The sequence below is a fragment of the Neltuma alba genome, unplaced genomic scaffold (genome assembly GCF_004799145.2).
Source record: "Neltuma alba isolate B1F8T4 unplaced genomic scaffold, ASM479914v2 tig00011245_pilon, whole genome shotgun sequence".
NCBI classification, from domain to species: Eukaryota; Viridiplantae; Streptophyta; class Magnoliopsida; order Fabales; family Fabaceae; genus Neltuma; species Neltuma alba.
The window spans coordinates 72,397-90,462 of record NW_021635962.1 but is presented as its reverse complement, the minus strand read 5'-3'; the positions used below and the strand labels follow the sequence as shown (position 1 = coordinate 90,462).

General features: G+C 35.9%; 2 protein-coding genes across 5 annotated transcripts; both read left to right on the top strand.

Annotated features, from left to right (window-relative positions):
• Window positions 1-753: 753 nt before the first annotated feature.
• Window positions 754-7,743, top strand: LOC114762876 (transcription factor LHW). 4 transcript variants are annotated; one of them, XR_003742287.1, is made up of 12 exons: window positions 754-1,518; window positions 2,516-2,686; window positions 2,828-2,909; window positions 3,206-3,247; window positions 3,333-3,392; window positions 3,915-5,753; window positions 5,873-5,974; window positions 6,083-6,223; window positions 6,321-6,446; window positions 6,972-7,199; window positions 7,289-7,344; window positions 7,488-7,743. XR_003742287.1 is itself a non-coding variant. In XM_028952475.1 (10 exons), exons 1-10 carry the CDS (start codon window positions 1,424-1,426, stop codon window positions 7,146-7,148), a joined length of 2,835 nt encoding a protein of 944 aa, XP_028808308.1. In that variant the 5' UTR covers window positions 754-1,423; the 3' UTR covers window positions 7,149-7,743. The 4 variants fall into 4 exon arrangements, 1 of the variants encoding a protein (XP_028808308.1); XR_003742285.1 differs by having other exon boundaries at window positions 7,289-7,743; XR_003742286.1 differs by having other exon boundaries at window positions 6,972-7,344.
• A 6,256-nt stretch (window positions 7,744-13,999) lies between these two features.
• LOC114762903 (aluminum-activated malate transporter 8-like) lies at window positions 14,000-16,026 on the top strand. The gene is made up of 5 exons (XM_028952507.1): window positions 14,000-14,288; window positions 14,425-14,565; window positions 14,654-15,021; window positions 15,178-15,321; window positions 15,413-16,026. The coding sequence occupies exons 1-5, from the start codon at window positions 14,000-14,002 to the stop codon at window positions 15,911-15,913; spliced, it is 1,443 nt and encodes a 480-aa protein (XP_028808340.1). The 3' UTR covers window positions 15,914-16,026.
• The last annotated feature ends 2,040 nt before the right edge of the window (window positions 16,027-18,066 follow it).

Genomic DNA, 18,066 nt, shown 5'->3' with positions numbered 1-18,066 from the left:
ATGATCATTGATCACCATTGATTACAGTGAAAAGGTCAAAAGTAAAAACACATTAAATTTCACCGAATAGCACCAAAGAAAGATCATTGCGTCGAAAATTTAAAAAAATATCTTGGGAAAGGCTGGTTTAGTGTGAAAATAGTTGTCTAATTTTGATTATCTTTAAGACTTTAATGATTAGTGCCAACATTATTATTATTATCAGTAGTATTAATGAGCCATAATCATTGTCGGCATGAAAATAATTAAGGCACAATAAATGAGACTTTATAATAGCTTTTCACTGTCTAAGATTGGCAAAACATGCATAATTCTTACGGAATGAACAACATAATGCTTCCCTTCTGAAAGTGTAATTTGGCTACGAACGACACATCATTATTTGTTCACCCCTTTAATCATCGATCATGTCTCCCCGGGCAATCCTGTTCGACGCAGAGAGTAACTCTCAAGCACGAGTCACACGCGATCAAAACTCCAAGTTCACCCCCTGCCATTTTGGTAATTATGACCAAAAAGCAGTGGCAATCATGAGTCTGACGTCAGCTTTGATGGCAACCCGCACTACCGCATCACCACCACTCCCAACCCCACCATCTGTTCAGATTTCAGACTCACCAAACCAAAACTCCCCCCCCCTTCTCCCAAATACGGACTCTGTTTCAGAATTCCAGAACCCGACAAAAGCAACCTCTGCTCCTCTGAACCCAGTGGCTCTCCCTGTAATTTCCTTAAAAATCGCACCTTTTTTCTGATGAGGCGCACTTTAGCACTTGCATTTATTTTCTGAGAAAGAGGAGGGAGGAGAATATCACGCAGTTCACAGAAGCAGCGATACCTGAAGTTGAAGACGACCTAACCAACCTCTCAGCGACACACCAGCTATCACAATCTCTCACTCTCTTCCGTTCCTCTCTCGAGCGAAACTCATAATATTCTGTTACCCTGTTTTGTTGTCTGCTCCATATTCTATAGTTTTCCCTTCTGATTTTTCTGTTTCCCCGAGCTAGAATGGAGAAGATGATTGCTCTTTACAAGCTTGAAGCTCGTGGGATAGTGTGAATCCTCCGCTTCACTTTCTCATTCACCCTTAGCTTGCTTTTTCAACCTTCCTCCCCCCTCTCTCCCCCCTCCCCCCCTCTTTTTCCCCAACTTCCTCTGCTGGAGGATGGCCTGCCGGACACTGATCGCTGGAAACTTGGATCCACAGAGAAAGAGAAGTGGCGGACTGAGGACTAAACAGGCGGGTAGAGGATCGTGCCGTGGTAGTTAGAACAGGGGGGAGGCCAAACTTGCCAGGAAATGCATCATCTCCGGTTTTGACCTCCGCCCATTTTCTTGTTTCGTGTTGCATGCTATTGTTAATCCATTATTAGTTCGGGAGAAAAACTTTTTCGCGCTTTTTTATCCCGTCGTTGAAACGATGGGTTTATTGTTGAAAGAAGCCTTGAAGACCTTCTGCGGTCGAAATCAATGGTCTTATGCCGTGTTCTGGAAGATCGGCTGCCACAATCCTAAGTAAGTGCCAAAACTGGTTAATTGAAAGATATATGAAAAGAAAGGCAAATACTCCGAATTAATTAATTCGTTTTCCTTCTCATACTTATTCTTCTTTTATGTGTTTATCTGTTGTGTGCGTTTTTGCCTTGTATTTATGATTTAGTTATGAGTTTGGAGAAAAGGATTAGAAAAAGGTTTTCTGTGAATTGGTCTGGCTCGATTCAATGAAAATTCTGTGATTCCAAGCACCCAAATCAATAATCAACATCAACAATATTAGTAAGTATTCGGAAGTGTATGTGGTATATACCAAACGTCGTATCTTATACAAAATTTGTATCAGATTCTATTTTGGTCTGAGGGGACTGAGGTTTACGAGGTTGGTTCGTTTCCAAGATACGATTCACTTTTTAAGGCCTTACTGGCCTTGTTGTGTTCAATTTGTATACTGCTCTCTCTTCGTTACTATTTTGGAACTTTACGCTTTGGTTGCTTTTGGTCTACGAGAATATTTATAGGTGAAGGTTCATGTGCTTTGGTTTGACAGACGCACTATCTATTCTATTGGATTGATTATCTGTGGATGAATCTACTGATTCAGAATTTGTCTTCCTTAGTTGGTTCTATTCGCTCTTACTTTCTTGTGGTACCAAGAAAAAGGCCATCTTTTTTCTTCCGCTGGGATAGGTTAATCTGTTAATCTGTCTTTCTCACGCAAAGGCTGGCTGATGCTATTACGAAATATGAACCATCACTTTAGCTAGCACATATGTATGTGTGTGTAATTTCCTTGTGAGGAATGAAAAGATTCAGTGACATTTCCTTGCTTTTCCCCCCTCACCCCTGTGCAATGCATGAAAGTCTTGTTGCTTATTCTTCAAGTCTTTTTTTGCTTTCTTGCGATGCAGTTATTTCAGCCCAACTAGATGTCGAAGAAGATTCACATTTGATTTGATTTTGATTTCTGCTTATATAATTTTCATGTTTGATTTACTATAGCGGTTTGACTTGGCAGGCTGTTAATATGGGAAGAATGCTATTATGAACCCTTGCCTTGTCCCTTTCCCCCTAACATTGACAGAACTGGGACATCTAACTTGTCCTTCGGAGCTGTGGAAGGCGACAGAGTATGTTCCTTGATTAACAGAATGATGGTGAATAATTCAGTCAACATTGCTGGAGAAGGGTAGGCAAATTCTTTTCGCCTTTTTTTCCTTTTTCACGTGACACTCCCTCCTCCACCCTCTTGGTTGATATCATATCCTTAGTATGAACTGCTTTTTCTGTCATCTCAAAGAGTGCTGTTCTTTTTTTCGCTAATGTTCAGGATAATTGGACGGGCAGCATTCACCGGAAATCATCAATGGATTGTTTTGAACAATTTTCCTAGAGCTGCATATCCGCCAGAGGTATGAAGTCCTTCATCTAATTTTAGTGATGCTATAACAGAGCTCTGATATCGTGGAAAATGTATTTTGGTGGAAAGAAATGGAAATTTTCAAATTGATGGTTGTTTTTTCCTCAGTAATTGAGATGATGATGAACGTGTTAATTTATAATGAAGATTATATGAGCTAAGCCCCTTTGTGCTGAAATAGTAAATATTATCTTTTCTTTTCCCCCCCCCCCCCCGGGAAGGGATAGACTTGGAGCATGTGTACTTGTGAATTTCATTTTGATTGCCTTTGCTGGTGCCTTTTTTTAGGTATACAATGAAGTGCATCATCAATTTTCGGCTGGAATGCAGGTTTGTGGTTATCTGTATTCCCCACATTTTGCTGTAAATAAATTTCACTGTACTGTTTGTAATACCATGTTGTGTTATCTTGCAGACCATTGTGGTTATTCCTGTGCTTCCTCATGGGGTTGTTCAACTTGGTTCTTTCTTGGCGGTGAGTATTTCTGTACTTCTGTAATTTTAAGATGTGTGTTGCGCTTTAAAAATTGCATGCCAAGCTGCTTATTTCACATCGGTCAAGAATGAATTCTCTGATCCTTTGTATCAGTCTAGGACATAAGTTATCGAACCAACCATTTTAGTGATCTTTACAATTTAATGAAACCATTGTTCTCTCAATCAGCTCCCTGATCTGAATGTTACTCGGGTGACATACAATTTATTTGTATATGTTTCTATGATTACCTTGCACCATTTGTGCCTCTGGTTAGTCAATAGCTTGACACATAAGCTGGCTGATGCTGTGCTAGATTCCCATCTGTTTTGCTACTGGACCATGTATCTTTCCGTAGATCCTAGTATGATGTTGAGATCTGGTAGTTTATATTGTTTTTTCTCTAGTTTTGAGCATCTTAGTGAATGTTTTGTTCATGAAGAAAGGCTGACAAATTAGTTTCTCTTGGTTACTCTCCACTAGTCCTCTGTTTCTTAACCATGACTTCTCTTATTGCAACAGATAATGGAGGATGTTGGATTTGTTAATGATGTAAGGAGTTTAATCTTGCAATTGGGATGTGTTCCTGGCGTTCTTCTATCTGAAGATTATTCAACAAAAGTTTCTGCCAATAGTCTTGGTGCAGCTGTTAATGTTGGAGTGCCTGTGTCAGTAGATCCGCCAGTTGTTACCTCAAATTGCAGCCCCTCTGTAGCTAGTGGCTCCAACCAACAAAGGAATTCATCTCACACTTCAAACTCCATTGTACACCAATCTCTGCCACGCGGGGAAGAGATAAATAATGACCAGGTTTCTGTATTGACACATCAAACCCCCAACCTGACTCAGATGTTGTCCAAGTACCATGATAACCTCTGCCAACCTAAGTCGATTACGTTAAACAAACCAAACTTTACTGGCCCATCAGATAATAGAGTTGTGGAGGCACAAGTCATACCCTCAAATCTTAAATCATGTCCCCAACAACCAGGTTTGTGTGATTCAAGAACTGCATTGAATGAATTGAATGGGGTTGACCAATCAAGTCTGAGTGACCGCAGCATGAAGTTGAATGAACAACAAACTTTACTAGGTAGTGCGCATCAGAATTATGTCGATTCTCTTATAAATGTACCAAGTAATTTTAGCATGACTCAAATGAAGACAGACAGAGGCCATATGCCTGACCGTTGTCAAAGTTCTGTTAGTACTCCATTACTTGGAGGAATCCCGATTCATGGTGGAATGAGTAGCCTGTTGAGGTCAAGTTTGATTAATACCTCTATTTCAGAACCTCCCAAAGTTGGTACTGCTGATTTTTCTGGAACACAAAAAGTTGGTACTGGAGTTCAACGTGATGATTCAACTAGAGCAAGGGCTTTTTCTCACCCTTATGTGACTAGTCAATTAGATACTTGTCATAGGCCTCTAGAAAGCTCTGATTGGAAGAATCTTCCCCTTGATTTAAAGTGTGCTCGTGACAAGTTTGGCCCAAATGATCAAATGATAGACAGTGATTTGCTTCAGGCCCTTAAGATCCCATCTCTTCGTCTTGAGGAGCATGTGCCTGCGAGTGATCAAATTATGGGTTTCAGCAATGGTTCCCTCGATAACGATTTTACAAGTCAAGCTTTCACAGAACGAGAAGCTTACGCTCAATCTTCATCAGGAGATGACCTATTTGATGTTTTAGGTGTGGGTTTTAAAAACAAAATCCTGAATGAAAACTGGAATAAGTTTCTTCCTGATGAATCAGACGGTGATGCGAGAGTCCTGGATAAAAAGGCAGCATGTATGAATATGCAGGGTGTAGACGCTGATTGCTATTCAGTTAATGAGACAGTATCAGATAGTGGCATTTTCTCTGGGAGGGGAACTGATCACCTATTGGATGCTGTGGTCTCAAGAGCTCAGTCTGCTGTGAAACAGGATTCTGATGATATGTCTTGCAGGACAACGGTGACTAGGATCAGCAGTGCCTTTGTTCCCTCTTCTTCCTACAGGCAGGTTATGTCCGATCATGCCCTTGGTGGATTGTTGAACTTTCCCAAGACTGAGGGTAAATTGAGTGCTGCAGAAACTTGTTCTCTTGGGTCTGGATATCACAAGGATGATGCTGGAGACTGTTCTCAAACTACTTCCATTTATGGGTCTCAACTGAGTTCATGGGTAGAGAATGTTAGCAATGTGAAGCGTGAAAACAGTGTTGCAACTGGTTACTCTAAGCGACCAGATGAAGCTGGCAAATCAAATCGCAAAAGGCTTAAACCTGGAGAGAACCCAAGACCTCGACCTAAAGATCGCCAAATGATTCAAGACCGTGTGAAAGAGTTGCGGGAAATTGTGCCAAATGGAGCAAAAGTAAAGTCTTTCTTGTGCTCTCTTATCTCTGCATTGGGTTTTTTTTTTTCTTTTTTCTTTTTTAATCATAATATCATATTCAGATACTGAATATATTATTTAATTGCCAAATATAACAGTGTAGCATTGATGCGCTTCTTGAACGGACCATAAAGCACATGCTTTTCTTGCAAAGTGTAACAAAGCATGCTGACAAGTTGAAACAAACTGAGGATTCCAAGGTATAGATGACACCCATTCTTGTTTTGTATAGTTGTATGTCGTGCAATTTTTGTGTCAATGAAGTGGCAATAGTAAAAGGAGACTTCTTTCTTTTCCTGAATATGCAGACTATTAATAAAGAAGGTGGGCTGGTTCTAAAAGATAATTTTGAAGGAGGGGCTACATGGGCATATGAGATTGGCTCACAATCAATGGTTTGCCCTATCATAGTTGAGGATCTTAATCCCCCTCGTCAGATGCTAGTGGAGGTAGTGAATCATGCCATGTTGATTCATAACTTTTTTCGACCTTAAAAAGTATATCTGTATCACTCCTTTGATCCGTCCATGTGATTACTCTTAACAGATGCTTTGCGAAGAACGGGGTTTCTTTCTGGAGATAGCTGACTTGATCAGGGGAATGGGTTTGACCATTTTAAAGGGGGTAATGGAAGCTCAAAATGACAAGATCTGGGCACGCTTTGCTGTGGAGGTAATACTCTAGTTCAGGGAATGTTCTCTTCCTGTCATGATTGGTTTACTAGTTGTCTAGATTGCAAGTTATATGATGTATATGGCTTGTTGATTTTAGTGCCTGACGGTCTGTTGCTGTAGAGAACAAGTTTTCAATTCATCATTCATCAATAAGTCAATGATAAATGGAAAATTAGATGACATTGAATCCTATATCCCCTTTTTTTTGGGTATCGAATGTCTGTTTCAGATGATTTTGAAGAAACATTTCTTGTCAAACATGGGATCGAGTCATAGGATGTCTGATACTTAGGTATCTTAAATCCTGGATATGCCCCTGTTAGTATGGTGGTCAAGATCCCATTAATTTCTCTTCACCATTTTGAATACAATAAATCTGTGTGCTTTCTTCTTATTCCTCGGTTAATTATGATGTTTTCTGCCTATTCCAAGGCACGTCTGTAATATGTTTATAAATTGAGCTAGTTATACACCAAAAAAAGAAAAAAAAAATGAGCTGGTTACTTACCTACAAGTTGTGCAGGCAAATCGGGATGTGACAAGGATGGAAATATTTATGTCACTGGTTCATCTTCTGGAACAAGCAGCAAAGGGGAATGGTGCTTCTACATCGAACGAAATCAACAACATGATGGTTTATCACTCCTTCCCACAGCCTTCTCAAATACCAGCAACTGGGGGACCTAGTAGTTTGCAATGAAACCACCTGCCATATAGATTCCTTGGCCTGGATGTGTTGGGAGCGAGTCTGGTATTTTACTTGCTGTGACTGACGTCAATTCCGGTCCAAGACTTAACCTTGTCTAACTGTTTTACACCTCACATGACCTCATTTTGTAGGTGGATGTGTTTAGTTAGCGAAGAGCAATGCAAGATTAATATTTAATCTTATATATGTATCCTTAGTGTTTCTTCTGGTGCCTGCCAAGATATCTTATCCTGCTCTGGCAGTCTCCACTGATGCTATATGTTAGTGCAACTCTCAGATTACTTGTATAAGTTTTTCCTTAATCTCTGTGGTTATGGGCTTGTGCTTCAGATGTATAGGTAGTGTAGGATGTGGAATGAAGTGGGTTTGTGCGTTCACGGGATGAGGACTATGCACTTTTTCTCCCCTTTTATCCGTTTGATTTCTGAGGTTTCTTGGGTTGATGATCTCGACTGTGCAGTGTTGTTAATTTCAACAGTAGGTGTGGTTTGTATATCATCAATGGAGTCTGTGCAAGATGCTGCTCATTGTAACCGGAGCTATGCTTTAATCTATCTCTATTTGTGGTGATTGGTTGCTAGACTCTCTCATACAAGCTACTTCCTATATTCCGTGCCTCCCGTAACTCTAAGCGCTCGTTTGTTGTTAGTAGCAGTTTCGTTGTGACTTGCTGAATTGTGATTTTGGGGGTTCATATTTTATTATTTTTCCTTTTAAAAGATGAACTTCAGGCAGCAAAATCAATGAATATTTAACAAGCACAAGTTACATAGTATGATTATTATTCCTTCATATATATTATCTCCGATTTTTAAATATAAGAGTTGATTAATTTGAGTAAATTAATAAGATTTGTTAAGTTAGTTAATTATGATAAATAATTTTTTTAGAATATTTTTACTAATTATATATATTATGTGGAATTATGATTGGGTAAAATTTTTAATATATGCAATTAGAGAAGACAAAATAGATTAAGAGTTTTTATTTAGAATTGAAGTGAATGGCAACTTAATTTTTGTATTAGGGATTAGAAGTACTGCATAGCTATTTTTGGTATGAGACTCCTGGTTTATCCATGATTTTTTTTTTAGGTTTTAATACGAGTGCTTTTATATTTTCAAGCCAATGAGAAATGTGCTTTTATCAAGCTTTAATGGGGTTTTTTTTTTGCGACAAATTTTATATACTTATGGATATACAGAACAACGTGATTAATATATTTTGCATAATAAATAAAATTCAATCTTTACAAGGCAACATAAAAGTGAAAGGGGGTGAGTTCAAATTCATTTGTGTCATTTCACAAGAAAAATGAATTACAACAGGTCCTAAAAGAGTTGAGAATTTCTCCAAAAATAATAACAACTTTTCTTCACTGGGGGTTTATTGATAATTTTCTCAGAAATAATAGGGTAATTGATTCGTAAAGTGATATCCATCCACCGATATTATCCCCTGAACTCGTAAAATTTGAAGTGACAGGATGCCACGTCATTGGAATTATTCAGCTAATGATGCTCCCATGTATATTTAGGAAGTTGCCCAAATGTCAGCCTGTGATCTTCATTTTGACCCATCACTGTGTTTGTAAACAAATATCATGGAATTATTTTGAATCGTGACGCGACATTACACGTTTGACCAGAACTTCTTCCACATTTATAACCTTTCTTGCAAGTCACAACTTGAGATATGATATCTGACTTGGCTCTGCATTCTTGTTTTTAATTCTTTTCTGTTTGGGGGGATATACTGTAGAGTATATGCTAATTAATTAATAATCAATGTAGTGAACTGTTTTTCTTATTGTTAGGTTGCCCAATATGAATGGATTTAAGTTGATGTGGAAAGTCCCATGCCAGATAAAATTTAATAATATACATATAATAAAGTGAAGGCAGGCCTAAACTTGAATTAAGATGTTGTGTCATTGCTCACTTATCATCCATTTGTGTTAATTATGGATGTCTTAATTATGGGAAAAAATTGAATTTACTAAAGATGAGTGAATAATTTATAAAATTTTTCAATTCGTGCAAACATAAAAATTCGGTTGATAAGATTTATCACTGTCACTCATTCCTCAAAACCAAGGCTTTCAAAATAAGTTATCTTTTTAATATCAGCAAGAAAAAAGTTAATATATAAGATTTATCACTTAGGGAATTCAATTTGATTTTACCTATTTGTTTTTTTGTTTTTAAATTCTACTGGACAGTCAGGGACTCATGGTATGAAACATTTGGCGTGGGCAGCAATAAATTAGTGTGATTGTGGTCTTTCTAGAGTTTTGTGGGGTTATTTAATTATTTTATTAAATAGTTGTACCCTTGTTTGGTTGTTTATGCATTGCCTAGTTTTTTCCGTGTAAGCAAAGGTATGTCTGCTTTTTGTGATGCCTTTTGCAACTTGCCTTTCCACAGTACTCATTTAAACAAACCTACAACCCTTGCTGCTCAATCAACACATTTATAAAAGTCGATTTTGTTTGTATTGGGCTATTAGATAAGAAGTAATTTTACAGTGTATAAAATAAATATGTAAGATAAATTTTATCTCTAAATTGCATAAAATCACTTTTTTTTAAGTGTTTTTAAAGATTGTTAGGAGGGTGTTTGGATGAAAATCAAATCATGATTTTAAAAGTGATTTTACGGTATACAAAATAAATATGTAAAGGGTTTACCTCAATTTACTAAAAAGTGTTCTTAGAAAGTACTTTTGGTAATAGCCAAACACCCCCTAACACTTGTCACTAGCATCAATACTAGATAGTAAATATTACCCAGATTTAACTAATATATTTAATGCACATAAATTTGTTAAGTAGATTTTATATTAGTGTAATTTGCTAAGTACAATTATTTTATTAGTTTTCATGCAGTGTAAAATGGTCAAGTTTTTTGAAAATGTGATTGGCCCAAAAATTTAGCTGTGCCGAACTTAAAAAATGGACCATAGTGCTAATCATAAAGGGGTCGTAAGCGAAATGATGGGCCGAAGAAACCAATGGGCTAAAATATTAAATTTGGAAAATACATTTCAATAATACTGTCTAAATTTCTTTGGAAAATTTTGACTTGAGTTGAGCCTGAACTCATGTTTAAAAAAAAAAAATCTATTTAATTAATTCTTTTAAACTAAAGTTACAATAATATATTCCTGGCTCCGGCCAAATAAATGAATATATACTACTTCCGGTCCTATTTATAATAGCTAGTTGACTAATTTGAGAAAATTAAGGAAATAAGTTAAATTACTTATTTGTAATAAATAGATGTTGTCTTTCCTAAAATATCCTTACTAATCAAGTATATTGGCTATAACTATTATTGTTAAAAAGACTATCTTGAAAAAAATGTATAAATATGAGATACATAGTGAATTGGATTTTTATATTTAAGGCCAAAATAAAAATCAAATAAAGTCTTACATTAAGTACCAAAGGTAGTATATATATATTCTTGGCCGGAAAAGAAAAGGCTTACATGATTGTCGAACTACTGCGCTGCTTTCACCCAAACCAGACGCGCCTCCTTCATATGGCGGCGCACACGCAAATGCCAATAAAACATTTCTAAAAGAAAACAATGTAATATCTTTATATCACTGGAGTATGAGAAGAAAAAACAAGTGAGGAGAAAAATATTAAAGATTGCATATTCTAATTTATACTCATTTATAAAAGTAATATAACTTTTATCACTCCAATCTTAATTATAAATGAGTTAGGGTGTTTGGCAATTTGGAGAAAAGTGATTCTGGGCCTCAAACCATGGTTTGAGTCAACTAACATCCAAACACCCACATTTTTCTCAAAACCTTGGTTTGGGTCAAAACCAAGGTTTTGCCTACTAAAACCTTGGTTTGCAAAGAAGCCAGAATTTTTTGCTTTTGAGAGTAAGAAATTAACCGTTGGAGTGGTATTTGACCAAAACACCCACGAGAATTGTCACAAGCTTCGCCTGTTCTCCCATTCCTTCACTGTCCTCCATCGTCCCCAACCTCAATTGCAGCCCCCTTCCTCCATGACTGTCACCATTTTACTGTTTCTCCTCCATCAAGCTTCATTACAGCACACAACACCATCAAATCTGAACCTCGTTTCCTCCATGATTGTCCTGTTCTGCTTCTCCTCCTCCATCAAGCTTTGTTGCAGCACACAAAACATCTAAATTCAAGCCTCGTCTCATCTATAGCCATCACCATTCGAACCTCGTCTCCCACATCGTCGTCGGTTGAATTGGGGTTTTGTGGTGTGCGATTTTCAGATATGAAATTAGATCAGTAATTGCTTCACAGTCGAAGAGAAAGGAGGAGGACACGATGGAAGAGGCATTTGGGTTAGAGAAAATGGCGAAAGGCCAGGCTGAAGAAAAGAGCTTCCCTGGTGTATTGGTTGAAGAGGAATGAGGAGGTCACGATGGAGAAGAGGAAATGGGAATTTTTGATGAGTTTTTTTTTTGTTGGAGAACAAAATAATCATTCTTTTATAAACATATTAAATTTTATATTTTATAAATATATCTATACATATTAATTATTTATTAATTACTTTTTGTCATATATTATTTATTATGTTAGAAAAAAATATATTATTAACAAATTATTATTCAAATTAAAATATATTATAAAATCTATTCTTTATGTAATTATCATATTAACTTATATCCTTTTTGGTAATTTGTACATATAAAAAGTGCTTCTGATAACAATTATCCAAACACTCTCACTTTATCAGAATCACTTTTTCAGAAAATCTATTTTCTCCAAAATTTATTCTCCAGAAGCTATTCTTCAAACCATGGTTTAACCTCATCCAAACACCCCCGTAATAGGGCTGAGCAGCCTATTATGATCAGATTTCGAAGCAGCGATGGCAAAAGCTTATGTGGCTGTTTGGTTGCTGTATTTATACTTCACCTAATTAATGCTGTGCTCAAAGGCTAATAGTCTTTTAAATAGGATTTATAAGACTCTTACTCTTTTGACTTGAGCAATCATGAACATCAACAGTGCAGGGATGAGGAAGAAGATCCAAGAGCCATATGAATGCATAAAGATGAGCAAAGACATTAACAGGGACGTCATGGAAGAAATTAATTACCTGAGGATCAAAAGATGGCTACACTCACGAACTTTTCCAAATAAATTTGTTAAATATTTTCCGGCGATTTAATTAAACCCATCATCAATATTAAATTTAACATTCTCCATCAAATACAATTAATTCGCAACTGGGTTCCAGTCGTTAGTTCACACTAACTCCGAGATTTTGGCTGAGTTTATCGATCAGGTTTACATTCACTATCATTAATTAATTGTAAAGCTCTCTATCTGCATGCTATGTGCGTACTGGCACGTACGCAATTATTTTTGTCTGCAGCATTATACCAGACAACAAATCAAACTTGAACAAGAATTTCAAACATTAATTATATATATTTTTAAAAAAATAAAAATATAGCAACTTACTTCAACAATATATATTTGCGACGCTTTACCTTTATGCATATATATGATTACTTAATTGATTAATTGATTGTTTAATTCATATCTTAAATGTGGGATGATATCATTGGCCGCTACTTCACTAGTAACCTTGCATTTTCATTATGTATATATGTGGTGGAATAATGGACGACATGTGAGTGCAACCCCATATTGATTAAACTTTTGACCTGATAATTAAAGGTGGTTTAGGGGTAATTTATTTATGAGACCCATGTGTTTGGTAATTTATTTGTGTTTTGCAGCATTAATCAGACAACATATCATACTTGAACAACAATTTCAAAAATTAATTATATATACACTATATTCTCAAAAATCAAAATAAAGCAACTTACCGTCAACTATATATATTTGCAAAGCTTTACTTTTATGCGCACGCACACATATATATGGCTTCCGATCCTCTATATAAGAACTGATTTATAATATAATTTACACTTCATACTAATTCTTATATTTAACATTAAAGTGAGGTAGCACACACACACGCATATATATAATTAATTGATATTACCGTGGGATGATATCATCAACCACTACCTCACTAGTAGTAACCTAGCATTTTTCATTGTGTTTTTGTGGTGGAACAATGGACGACATGTGAATGCAATCAGTATTGATTATACATATATAGTCAATCAAAGTATATCTCTGGCCGGGAAAAAAAAAATCAAAAGTATGAAACAGGAAGACAAGTTGACCAAAACCTCAACAGATGCTGTGGTACGGAAAAACTTTCCTATGATCTTGAGTATAAAATTTGGGTATTTACAAAAACTAATTCTATCGAATTTTATTATTTATTATATACTAGATCAAGCGTAACTATATAACCTATAATATAAAAAAATACTTTTATTTTTCTTTGCCCATACAACCATATATGATTTGTTTTGGTCCTAACGTTGGATTATTGTGCGATGTATACACTATATGTTCTTGGAAGTCTTCTAATATAATTTCTTCCTTGGATCGATCTTCATATTATATTTTAGTGGCTACGGCCAAATTATGAAAAAGTATTTATAAAAGAAATGAAATTCATATTCATGCAATATCAAGGAAGCTACGTACGCGCGTGTGTCTGAGATGCGCACTCACTTTGGTTGAGGGAAACAATAAGCGCAATTCACTTATCAGCCGCCAACACAACCCATGTGCCATTCCGATGTGGGATCGATGAAGCACTACTCCATTATAAATAAGCCAACGTGGGAGCCTCTTATGTTACTACCTCACCAAAACCTAGCTAGCTAGTTACTTTGCTTCCTCCATTACCATATTACACCAACTTGATCGATCGACTACGAAGACGACGTCGGGCAATGGCCTCTCCAGTTGCAGAAAATGCCACTCACTACAGTGCTTCTCGTGGAATAATGCAACGGCTTAGGTCTTTGCCTGGTAAATTGTTGGACACTCTTGCGATATTTGGAAAGAAATTAGCGAAAATAGCAAAAGATGATCCTCGAAGAGTCACTCATTCTCTGAAAGTAGGGTTGGCACTCACCGTCGTTTCTTTGTTCTTCTTTCTCCGGCGTCTTTACGATAGTTTCGGCGACAACGCAATATGGGCCGTCATGACTGTCGTCGTCGTCATGGAATTTTCTGTGGGTAAGTTCTTTTTTAACCTACAACGTAACTGTTTCATGCCCATTTCACCACTTGATTTTAATAGTAATAACCAATGTTTAAAGCCAAATCAAGACCTGCTTAATGAAAAAATATTCTATTACTAATGATGACGCAGGAGCGACTCTGGGGAAAGGTCTGAATAGAATGTTGGCGACGTTGCTAGGAGGTTTTCTCGGCGCTGCAGTTCAAAAATTATCAACTTTGTCAGGGGAGAAGGAGAAGCCTGTCTTAATTTCACTCTTCCTCTACATCATAGGTATATGTAGCAGTATTTATATTATAAGAATAAGAAACAATGACATTAATCAATATTTATTTATGTATTTATTTTTGGGTTGTTGTAGGTGCGCTTATAACGTTCATGAGATTTGTTCCACAAGTAAAGGCAAGATATGATTATGGGTTAACAATATTCATATTAACCTTCAGCCTTGTATCAGTATCTGGATATCGAGATGATCAGATCCTAGATCTTGCTTTCAAGAGGCTTTCAACAATCATCATTGGCAGCTTTATAGCTATCATCATCTGTGTTTTCTTGTTCCCTGTTTGGAGCGGAGACGATCTTCACAATCTGCTCGCTTCTAACTTGGAAAAGCTTGGCAATTTCTTGGAAGGGTTTGGAACTGACTTGCAACCCAAGCATAGTGAGAGATCATTTGCCAAAGAATATGAAAGTGTTCTCACCTCCAAGACAAGAGAAGAAACACTGGTAAATATTCCTCACTAAAGAGGAGTTCTTTAATAGAGGAAAAGCTCATTTTTGAAACATAGCTATAACTAGCACTTATTACTCTTCCGGAAAAAGAAAACATACATATAATATAAATATACTAATTTGGTTCACTCAATCTCGCTCTTTTTCTAGGCCAACTTTGCAAGATGGGAGCCTTGTCATGGCCAAATAAGATTCCGTCATCCATGGCAGAGATATCTGGAACTTGGGAACTTAACACGACAATGCGCATATAAAGCTGAAGCTCTAGATGTTTATCTCAGGTCTTTGATCCTGGTAAGTATATATATATATATATATATATATAGCAAATTGTTATTTAATCGAGATTTTAATTAATATCAACCTAGTGATATCCATGATGCAGACAAGTAATCAAGTTGGAATCAGCATAAAGGATTCGTGCCAATCTGCAAGCTTAGAATGTGGAAAAGCATTGAAGGTATTATCTTCGTCAGTTAAATCAATGACTTGTTTAACATCAACAACAGCGAAGGCTCGTGTTGCAAAAGCTAAACGCTCCATCGAATTGATTCATTCTCTTTTAAGATCAGAACCATATTGGGAAGGCGTTGAGCTCACGGAGATAGTTGCAGCTGCTGCAGTTACTTCACTACTCAGTGATGTGATAATATGCATTGAGAGTATCATTGAAGCTGTTGATGAACTTTCCTCCTTAGCTCATTTCAAAAGGACTGTGCATTCTCCACCCGTAACGGCGACTAATTCTAAACTTCAACCTCTGGCTCGTGAGGGGATTTTGAAGCCTGTTTTGGAATCTCACGAACTACGTTATTGCGCAGTCACAATTAATGATGGTTATTCTTCAACTTTAACGAAAGAAATAGCCAAAGTTCTGCATCCATAGAAGCCACTATGAGGCAATGAATGGAAATAATGGGCAACATATATATAAATAATGTGTTTTTATTTTTCACGTGTATAATACACTGATTATTTCATTATAGTTTTATTTTAGACTAATTTCCGTGAAGATGTAATACTCCTCCGGTCCTAATTATAAGACCCAATTGACTTATTTGAGGAGATTAAGGAAGTAAGTTAAGTTGGTTATTTATAATAAATAAGTGTTGTCATTCCTAAAATATCCTTGCTAATTAAGTATATTGGCTAAAACTATCATTATTAGAAGGATTATCTTGGAAAAAAATACATAAATATAAGAGACAAAATGGATTGGGGTCTTATAATTAGGACCAAATAAAAAGTCAAATGAGGTCTTATAATAAGGACTGGAGGAGTATTTTGGATTTTGGTCTCTCGAGTTTGTGACACATACCCCCTGCTCGGAGCCTCTTCTTTTTCTTATCCTATTCCCTTCTTTTCTTTTTCTAATAATTGAATTAATATATTTCGATAGTTTAGATTTTAATTTTTGTATAAACTATTTGTTAAAAAATTTGAAAATATTTAGTGCATTTGCAAACCACTAAAATTAAATCTTAATATAGTTTATAATTATTATTTACTTATTTTATAATTTAATATTTTAATAATAATTTTAAAAGGATTTCAATATCAACCGTTGAAATATTAATTTAAGGGTTAGAAAAAAGAAGAAAAGAGGAGAGCTTTCAAACTGCCTCGATCAACCGATGCCTTCGCGTGAGTTTATTCCCCGCACCCCCACCCCAAAAAAAAAAAAAAAAACCGAATTTTCATCTAAGAACTAAGGAATAGCCCTCATTTACAAGCTGCAGAGTAGATTGAATAAAATTTAGGTATATATATCATAATTAATTATTAGATTCTTTCTATCCACACAGATTAGCAGCAAATTATTCACTAAAATGTTCTAAAATTTTTTTAGAATTAATAACAGACGTTTAATCATTGCACAAAAATTTGGTCCGTGTAGTCCTCGAGATGTTTGAATTAGTGCTCTAGAAAAAGTATGGAACATTTGATTAGGAATGGTTATCAATTATTATACAAGGCAGTCATCGATCATCATGAACGCCCCTTAGAATAAAGTGATAAGGCACGCTACACAACGCACCCATTCCATGGACAACCAGCTACAGCTTAGTGAACTTTTTGTGAGTTTGCTTTATTTATATGATAGATTTTTCTCTTGAAACTTTGGTAGCGTGTATATAAAAATATAGTTTATGTGCCTTTGAGGGTTTTCAAACACCCTCCCTGGCATCGTTTGTAAATTTTATAGGCATAACCGCATAATCCTACCCCCCATGAATGCTTAAGTAATCTGCCAAGTGATGTAACATTATAAAATGCGTAACAACTTTGATACTTCATCCTATTTACTATATGTATCAAATGGACTCTCATAATTAATGGATGATGAAAAGTTTGCTAGTGTTATGAAAGGAAGGAGTTAATTAATAATATGTTTTTTAGGTATTAAAACTAATGTGGATTTATTGTGCAGGAAGTCTGAGAAATTTAAGGGATGCTTTTTTTACCGTCGAATAATATGGACTTTTATATGAATATACTACCTCCGGTTCTTAATATAAGAGCTCGTTTGATTTTTATTTTGGTTCTAAATATAATACCTTAATATACTTTGTTTATCATATTTATCCACTTTTTTTTGAGATAGTCATTATAGTAATAATAGTTCTAACTAATATTCTTGATTAGTAAGGGTATTTTAGGATAAACAATACATATTTATTACAAATAACTAATTTAACAAATTTTTTTAATTTACTCAAATTAGTCAACTAGCTCTTATATTAAGAATCGGAGGTAGTATTATATAACGCTTGCACTGTTTAGATCCAAAGTTTGCCGCCATGTATACACAAGTGCTTTTAGACATAGAAAGAAAGCATTGTGCCTAAAGTTCGTGATCTATGAATTACATTCCTAATAATTACTTAATTAATTTAAAAATCATAAATGGGCGGTTGATGTTCAAGGGAAAACAAGGCAATCGACAAATCAGAGTATAATACAAGGCGAAATTCGTCTTCCACTAGCCAAATGGCCACCTTATAGGCTTATAGTCATACACTGTGGGCATTCATTAAG

Coding starts and splice junctions, on each gene's coding strand:
- LOC114762876 (XM_028952475.1), top strand. CDS start 1,424: ATGGGTTTATTGTTGAAAGAAGCCTTGAAGACCTTCTGCGGTCGAAAT. Junction 1,519..2,515: donor ATCGGCTGCCACAATCCTAA/GTAAGTGCCAAA, acceptor TTGACTTGGCAG/GCTGTTAATATGGGAAGAAT. Junction 3,393..3,914: donor AACTTGGTTCTTTCTTGGCG/GTGAGTATTTCT, acceptor TTATTGCAACAG/ATAATGGAGGATGTTGGATT.
- LOC114762903 (XM_028952507.1), top strand. CDS start 14,000: ATGGCCTCTCCAGTTGCAGAAAATGCCACTCACTACAGTGCTTCTCGT. Junction 14,566..14,653: donor ACTCTTCCTCTACATCATAG/GTATATGTAGCA, acceptor GGGTTGTTGTAG/GTGCGCTTATAACGTTCATG. Junction 15,022..15,177: donor AGACAAGAGAAGAAACACTG/GTAAATATTCCT, acceptor CTCTTTTTCTAG/GCCAACTTTGCAAGATGGGA.